The sequence below is a fragment of the Leopardus geoffroyi genome, chromosome C3 (assembly GCF_018350155.1).
Source record: "Leopardus geoffroyi isolate Oge1 chromosome C3, O.geoffroyi_Oge1_pat1.0, whole genome shotgun sequence".
NCBI lineage: Eukaryota > Metazoa > Chordata > Mammalia > Carnivora > Felidae > Leopardus > Leopardus geoffroyi.
The window spans coordinates 5,405,062-5,413,935 of NC_059338.1; the positions used below are offsets into that span (position 1 = coordinate 5,405,062).

At 51.1% G+C, this 8,874-nt stretch overlaps 1 protein-coding gene across 2 annotated transcripts in view; it reads right to left on the reverse strand.

The window, feature by feature from the left end:
- The window catches only part of CD244 (CD244 molecule), a 30,884-nt gene extending 22,320 nt beyond the window's left edge, over window positions 1-8,564 (reverse strand). Inside the window, exon 1 of one of the 2 annotated variants that reach the window (XM_045455197.1) lies at window positions 7,685-8,564. In XM_045455197.1, coding sequence (XP_045311153.1) covers window positions 7,685-7,742 — 58 coding nt within the window. In that variant the 5' untranslated portion in view covers window positions 7,743-8,564. The remainder of the gene's footprint in view (window positions 1-7,684) is intronic. The other variant, XM_045455196.1, reaches the window with a different exon arrangement.
- Window positions 8,565-8,874: the final 310 nt, after the last annotated feature.

The following is an 8,874-nucleotide window of genomic DNA, read 5'->3' on the forward strand; positions in this document are numbered from 1 at the left end:
TAGGAGTGTCAGAAGCAAAGTGTTCTGTGTGAGTAGGAACGGAGACACACGGGAAAGGAAGACAAGAGGGGGAAACTGGGTGGTGTTCCAACACAGTTTTTTTGAAATGTGAGGGGAATGAACGGGGAGCGGAAAGCCAGCAGAAACGGAGCAGTTGAAGGTCAGAGATGTCATCAGGGGTCAAGCGGGTCTTGGACGGGCTCGTGGATGAAGTGGTGATGCCCAGAGCACGCGGGAACACACCGGCCACGGAAAGGCAGAGGTGGATGGGGTTGCTCGTGGGGGTAAACGAGGTGCTTGACATTGGGGAACCCCTCACCCCTCACGGCGTCTCTGACACTGGGGAATGGTCGGCGGGTTGCTGGAATCCCTCCCTGGCATCCCCTTTCTTGCAGGAGGAGGGGGTAGGCTCATGAATGAAGCCTGTGTCAGTGGCACAGACCCTGGGTGAGATGCGGAAGGTCTGGAATCAGCTTTCTGGGGAATAGGAGGAGCTGAGGGCCAGAAACAAGGATTCCCAAGACACCTGTTGTTCCGCTGAGGTTGGAGGCTCCAAATCGGTGGTTGCTCTTTGGTGCTCTGCAGCCCTCACCAGCCTGGTGTTGCGGGGGAGGCAGGAGGTCGGAACCGGCCGGGCTGGAAGGGGATGCAGGCGGGGTGTCGTGGGGAAGGTACAGTGGGAAAGTGAGCGAGCAAGGTACTGTATACTGGGTGCTGTGACTCAGTCCCTGTCCTGGGGGCTTATACGCCAAATGGAGACCCAAGAAATGCCAGTGTGAAAACAGAACCTTCGCATAAGGTCAGCCCTGCTGAGTGAGAGATGGAGAAGGTCTGACAGGGAGGGCTGGCTTGTTCAGAGGGGAGAAGCCACAGCAAATTCCGGTGGTCAGGGGAGGCCCCCGGGGCCACCACCACTGCTGTTGCTACTTCTTAGCAGCTCTGGGGCCCCTCTTCCGGTGGTTAAGAGCGAATGGAGTAAAACAGTAGCTCTGCAGAGGGAGAGCAAAGGACAGGTGATCAACTCCACCGCCAACTCGGGACGACATGGGCAGCCCCCATGGAGGGCGGTCAAGGACCCCAGGGAGTCGCTCAGCCCGGAGCCCGGGTGCCGAAGCTGCAGCCTCTAAAGCTGTGCAGCGTCTGCAGTCAGCTCCCTCTGCCTTGGAGCTGCTGGTGGAGGAGGGGTGCGGCCTGAGAGCCTGGGAGGCAGGCGGGGGAGAGGCTCGGAGCAGTTTGCTTCCACCAACCAACAAAAGGATGTTGAGGTTTTCTCAGCTCAGGGTTGTGCCACCAGGCTCGGGGTGAAGGCGACGCAGAGGGCAGCCGCTGGGGACTCAGTGAACAGAGCTCAGTGAGATCCCAAAAGTGCTGGGGCAGGGCCGGCTCCAGTCAAAGCAAAATCATAAAGTAGATAAAACACCCTCCAGGGCCCACGTCCCACATTCCCTCCTGTCTTCCTTTTGACTTAGTCCCACCCTTGGGGGGCTTCACTGGCTATATCGACTCCTCTGCTCAGACAAGGCAACCCCCTAACCTCTGTCGACCTTACTCAGCCCATGCCCTGCTCCCCAACTCCTCGTATCAGTTAACTGGATCAGCTCATTTCTGCTATCTTTCTCCAAGGTAACAGGTGCACTTGCTTTTTGTTTCCCGTTCAAACCCTGTGATTTCCCTACATCCGTTCAGCTGTCCCTCTGCTCACATTATCTTTCTACCTTATCCCCAACTCCTAAGCAGTTCTTCATCCTTTAAGGCCACCCCCAGGCTCCCCTCTCCCACCAGAAGCAATCTCCATTTTCTCAGCTCCCACTGTGCTCTAAATGAATCTTGCCCATCAGTGACACTGAGCGTTTTCTGTCTTCCCTTATCATCGCTGCTGCACAAGCCTGTTTTCCTCCGTCTGAAAGATTCTGAAGGATACGATCAACAGGTTCCATCTGTGCTTCACCCACAGAATCCCTCGAAGTTCTTGGAACACAGTAAAGGCTTAGTGAAGTTATTTATTTCATCAATTAAATTCAAGAATGCATCTCGGCTAACTGCCAGAAAGGACTCTACTGTAGGGATTTCCACAGAGAGGTGGTTCCCTGGGCTGTGACCTTCGCCTTCCAGGCTCCGCACCCTCGAGCCTTCACTTCCCATTTGTAGGGCCTCAAAACAAAAGCCAGCAGCCCTGAAGCATCATGGGACTCTCATATACTGCTTGGTTCAACCATTTTGGCCAATGGTTTGCCAGCATCTGCTGTAAGAGTACACACATACCCCCACGAGCCTAGACATATACTCAACAGATACATGTAAACAAAAAGCATGTACAATAGGCTCCCAGCAGCATTATTATAATAGGGGAAGGACCCCAAAAACAAACCAAAGATTCATCAGTAGCATAATGGACGAACAAGCTCATACATAGAGTCATACATTGAAATCCCGCAGAGTCATATCATACCAGCTACAAGTAATAACACAGATAAATCTCATCAGATGTTGAGCAAAAAAAGCCACACACAGGGCACATAGCACATGATTCTGTTTACATAAAGATCAAACCAACCTATAATGTCAGAAGTCAGAATAATAGTTGTATTTGGTGTTTTGTTTTGTTTTGCTAGTTTATTTATTTGTTTTGAGAGAGACAGAGCACGAGCAGGGGAGGGGCAGACAGAGAGGGAGACACAGAATCCGAAGCAGGTTCCAGGCTCCGAGCTGTCAGCACAGAGCCAGACGCGGAGCTCGAACCCACGGACCACGAGAGCATGACCTGAGCCGAAGTCAGACACTTCACCGACTGAGCCACCCAGGAGCCACCAATGGTTGTATTTGTGAAAGAGAGAAGAGCTAACAAGTGGAGAGAATGTGTGGTAGATACGTCAGCGTGTTCATTTCACAGTAACACACTGAGATGTACGTTTCTCATTTTGCACGCTGTTCTGTACATGTGTCACACTTTAATAAAAATGTCTGTTTACGAAGACAATGGCCCAGCTATCCCTAGAGTGATGTCTATGGAGCCAGTTCCCTCCGGGATGGTGCTGCAGCCCCGAGCTCTCTGAGTCCCAGTCCACCCCCTCTGCCCGATGACTTCACCGTTCACTTTGCTTCACGGGAGGTGCAATGAGGGAGAGATAAATAAAAGGAACGGCAGCCGTCTTAGAACTTGCCTGGACCCCAGCCAGAGGGGTCAGAATCAGAGGCTCCTTCCCAAGAAGTGAAAATTCAACACAATCTGTAAGAGCAGCCAGCAAGCAAGCCTTAGAGTCGAGAATCCATCAAATGCTGCCCCGCCCTTTTGCTTTGTCCACGGCCCCTGGGCATTCACAGTCTCTAGCATGTCCTTTGGGGTTCGCTCAGTTCACGGCTGTGATTATAGACCGAGTCCTGTGACAGATGTCAGCTCCGTGAACAAGGCATCCATGTAACGATTCACCATTGAGTCCTCAACACCTAAGCCCAGGGCCTGGCCCAGAGGCGCTCGGGCACATCAGGGAAGGAGCAGGAATCAAGAGTGTGGAAACAATTAGAATGTTTTACAATACAACATAATAATAGCACTGAATGTCTTGAATGCGTGTTCTTGTGTGTTAAAAATGTTGCCTTCTCTGGGGCACCTGGGTGGTTTTGTCAGCTGAGCATCTGACTCTTGATCTCGGGTCAAGTCATGATCTCACGGTTCGTAGGGTCGAGCCCTGCGTCAGGCTCTGCTCTGACAGTGTGGAAGCTGCTTAGGACTCTCTCTCTGCACCACCACCACCCCCCCCCCCCGCCTCTCTCTATCTCTCTCTCTCAAAAATAAATAAATAAACTTAAAAAAATGTTGCATTCTCCCAAAGATCGTGGTTATGACGGTGAAAAAACGCTCAGAAAAGGGTCCCTCGTTAAAACTTATCATCTCATGCAGAATTCTCTAATTCACTTTTGACTCAATGAATTAGCCAGCAAATTAGTCTCTCTTCTTGAGTCTGATCACCAAACTAAGTGAAACATAGTCCCTGCCTCCAAAGAACTGAGTAACACGAGGGATCATTTTGGGGGGCTCGGTATAAGAACACCTTTCCAAGCACGTTACATACCGTACCTCCCCTAATGCTCACACATCGCAATAGGGCAGCCACCACTGTTGACTTCACCTTGTGGATGAAACACTGAGAAACAAGAGGTTAGTTAACTTCCTCAACGCCATGGCGTAGTCTGTAGCCTAAAATCTAGAACAGCTTTTCCCAGTGAAACTCTCCGGTAGACAAACAAACTCTCACTTTATTCTACGGATTCTTTAAAGTAGTCACCCATCTATTCAACCAATAAGGATACATTGAGACTCTAATTGTGCCAGATCCTGTCCTAGAGGCTGAAGATACAGCCGTGAACAAAACAGAGGAAAGCCCCGGCCTCGAGGATCTTCTGTTCCAGTGAGGTAAAGAGGTGCCTGGGAGACGGAAAATAAAGAAGCCAACAGTAGAGCCCACACAAGGGAGATGAGAACTGCGGAGAAAAATAAGCGGAGAGGGAGGTAAGGTGTTGCAGGGTGGCAGGTTGGCACTCTTAGTGGGGGGCCATCACTGAGACAGTGGTATTTGAGCAGAGTCCTGAGGGGCTGCGGGAGCAGGCCAGGCGGCCAGCAGGGAAGCGGCATCCCAGGAGAGAAAACAGAGTGCAAAGCCATGGCACGCGTTTCGTGCAAGTATCGTAGCAGATCGGGGAGGCTGAATGCAGTGCTATGGGAGAGAGGAAGGAGTCGGGGGTCAGGGAGGCCAGATCTCATAGGCCACTGTGACATGTGTGGCTTTGACTGAGCCTGGAGAAGCCATTGGAAAAAGCTTTGCAAAGCTCGAGAACGATAGAAACTTCTTACATATATATTATGCATATCAAATTCTTCAGTAAGCCAAGTTTTGTTGTTTTTTTTTTTAAAGGGTTTCACTGCCATCATATGTCCTGATGGGATGCTCTGAAACAGAGCATCACTGGTGTGGTATTCCTGCCCAAAATGCACAGCCTGGATCACACAAAGGAGCCTCAGACAAACTCAGATTCAGGAGCCTTTCACCAAAACAATGTCTGGTACTCCAAAAATGTCAAAGTCACGAAAGAAGAAAAAAGGCTAGGGAACAGTTGTAGATTAAAAGACATAACAGGGGCACCTGGGTGGCTCAGTCGGTTAAGTGTCCAACTGTCGATTTCGGCTCAGGTCATAATCCTGGGGTGGTGGGATCGAGCCCCTTATCAGGGCTCACGCTCAGCTTGGACCCTGCTTAGGATTCTCTCTCTCCCTCTCCCTCTGCCCCCCTCCAAAAAAAGACATAACAAAAGAAGGAACACCTGGCTGGTTCAGTCGGTAGAGCATCTGACTCTTGATCTCGGTGTTGTAAGTTGTGGGTGCGGAAGCCTACTTAAAAAAACTTTTTTTAATAAAAAAACAAAAGACATAACAAAAAAATACGTAACTGAATGTAATACACGATCCTGATGGGATTCCGCGCCCGGGAAGAAGGCATGCCATTAAGCACGTTTTGGAGACAACTGGTAATATGTAAATATGGTGTCTTTGATGGTATCTATGTTAAATTTACTAAGTTTGATAACTGTGCTGACATAATATAAGAACGCCCTTGTTCTTCGAAGATACACGCTACAAAATTTAGGAGTAACAGGGCACAATGTCTACGACTCAGTCTCAAATGGCTCAGCAAAAATTATTATTATTATATTATATTATATATATTATATATAATGTATATTTTTATATATATTATATATATTTTAAATTAAATATATTAAATTATATTAAATTAATATATTTAATATATTAATTATATTTAATTAAATTATATTAAATTATTATTATTATACATTTATACGCACATATATATATATGGAGAGAGAGAAATAAAGCAGATGTGATGAAAGGTTAACAACTGGTGAGTCTCGGTGAAAGAAACACCAGAATCCTTTGTACTATGCTTGCAACTTCTCTGGAACTCTGAGATTATTATTTTAAACTTTTTAAGGGTTTAAAAATTACAGCAAATAAACAGGACAGCAGTTTCAATCAGCTTACACCAGGCCAGCCCCACAGACGCAGGGCACAGCAAGCAGAGAAACAAGCTCCTTGAGACCAAAGCCCATGGGCCCCAGAGCCCGGCTCCCGCTCTCCCTGCAGTGGGTGGGCTCAGCCGTGCCCAGAGACGGTGCCACGGCCCCGGGTGTGGGCACGGGGCCGCCCCTTTCTCCGGTCACACAGGCTCACCATCTCAGACCGCCTCCACTTCTGGCACTCCCGTCCCCAAAGCCAGGCACCAAATCCCGCCAGTCCTGTCTCGGCTTTCCCAGCCGCTTCCAAGGCTCCTAAGACGGGGTTCCAACCCCCCTCTCCTGTCGAGGGTCCTGGGTCACTGGGTTCCACAAGTGCGCACACGGGAACCCAGGCTCCAAAGCTCCCTTCTGCAACCTGTTCCCAGCACCCTCTGCCCTGCTCTGCCTGTATTTGTTATAGATTTGTAAATACAAAGGCATTTGTATTTATATTTACAGCCCCCACCCCCCAGTCCTCTGGAACCTAGACTGTGTCTTTAAGGACACAGGAGCGCCTGAGATGGGTCTTGAACGGGCTTCTAACAGGCCCTGCACAAACACCGTCCAATGCCCCACGCTCTGCCCTTTGCACCCAGAGGGGGCCCTCCTCTTACTTTCTCAGCCATGATGCCCCTCGAAGAGCCACTGATCTAGAATGCAGGCTCCCATCTCAGAGCACCCTGGACTCCACGTCGGAGAAGGGGGGGGGGGGGGGGGGGGGACAGCCCTCAGCTCTGGAACTTTCCGTATACCATCTCCTTCTTCCCCCCCCCTTCCCGACCGCCTGACCCAAGCCAACATTTCCCGAATAATTCTCAGGTCCCTAGGAGCGCCTGAGGGGCTCAGTCGGTTAAGCAAAGGACTTCGGCTCAGGTCATGATCTCACAGTTCGTAGGTTCGAGCCCCACATCGGGCTCTGTGCTGACAGCTCAGGGCCTGGAGCCTGCTTCAGATTCTGTGTCTCCCTCTCTCTCTGCCCCTCCCCTACTCACACTCTGTCTCTCTCTCTCTCTCTCTCTCAAAAATAAATAAACATTAAAAACATTTTTAATAAATAAATAAATAATAATAATGCTCAGGTCCCTATAGCCTCTGGGCTACTGGAGGCTGCCGAGGCCTAAGGGACCAGGCCATTCATACAAAGTAGCTGTTGGCCACTCCCTTCCCCTCCGTGCTGTTTCCCTGCCTCGGGGAGCAATCTATCAGTCTCCGCTTTCCAGAACCACCCAACTTCCTTAAAGAAACCCAAGCCCAGGGGTCACTTCTCTCTGTTGGTAATCATACCAAATTAGAGCAGATTTCCTTTGTCCTTCTTACAGCCAGCAAGAGGACGCTTTCTCCCCACTACACAGAAAAGTCAATGGAAGCCAGCGGAAAGGAATCTCCTTGCCCCGGGCTGCCCGGATTGCTGAAGGCATGGCCAGACAGACAGGCTTCTCAGGGGCCTCCCACACCAGGGCCAGCCCGCCCGGAGCTGTCAGGAGCCACCCAGACTCACACTTGCAGGTGACCACGTAAGTGGGCACGATCCAGAGGCTCAGGGTTCCACTCCCCCTGCGGGCCCCGGTCCCAAGTCCAGCCTCTCCCCCACCCACGCCAGGTTGGGCCTCCTTACCTTGGCCCTGAAGCCCACTGAGGAACAAAAGTGTGAGGACGAGAGCCAGCCCCAACATCCCCAGAGGACAGACGGGTCAGCCGGCTCCTCTCCCGCCAGACACGCTGCTGGGCACGGGCTCAGCTGCAGCCAGCCAGCAGCAGAGTGACTGACAGGGGAGCAGAACTGCCTTGCTGTTTGTCCGGCCACAATTTCCTCAACTCAAGGCTGTTCTCAGCGGCTGAGAGCTAACAAGGCCACTGAGAAAGTCCCAGTACCTGGACCTGGTCCGACAGTTCATACAAGCTGAGCTTTCAAAGTTGGCCTCAAGTGGGCGGGTGCTGAGAGTTCACAGTGACTCACAAAACCAGCTTCCAAATCCTGTCCATCGCTCTGCCCCAGCAAGGCTTCCTTGTTCAAAGAGCAGACTCCCAGGACATGTTCCGGTTCTCTCCCACCTCCTGGCAGCGTGCAGAAGGCTGCATGGGGACCCAAGAGCCATTATCCCACACTGCCCCCATTCCAACAGGCACTGTGAAGGTGGGAGGGCTGGGGGCGCGTGGGCTGAGAAGTGGAGCCCTGCCTAAGGGGGTGAAATGTGGCAGGAAAGGAGCAGGGGACCCCAGGGAGGTCGAAGAGCTGGGTAAGCTCTCCAAGTTGATACCCGGGTCTAAACACAAGCCAACTGCAACGTCTTTACCTAGACTTGCTTTTGCTTGTTTCCTATCTGTGCTTCTATATCCCCTCCTTTCCTCTTTTTCTACTTTCCCCGCAGCGTCCTCTCTGCCTCTCTTGCCTTCTGTCACCCAGACAGGACACAGACCTGCCTTTGCTGTGCCTCCCCGCCCACACTTCAATTCCACCCTCCGGGAAGGCCAGGCAGCTTTGATCCTTCTTATGCCCCCTTGGAGGGGCACAGGCGGTGGTCCCACCTTCCCCAGAAAGCATTCGCTTTGAGGCCCTCCCCCAGAGGCCCCCTGCCTTTTTCTTTCTTCTGATTTCCCCTTCGCAGCAAATACTTTCAGTTCCCTTTAGGTCAGTCCCGTTCTTTTTTCATCCTTTGATCCATTTCCAATCACCCCAGCTGAAGCTGGGCTGAAGGGAGGCAGACTAGAGCCTTGGCTACCGAGGAAGGAAGCAGAGTGTTCCGGACAGAGCGCAGAATTGGAGGCAAAGACATAGTATACTTGAGTGTCAGGTCAGCAACTTAA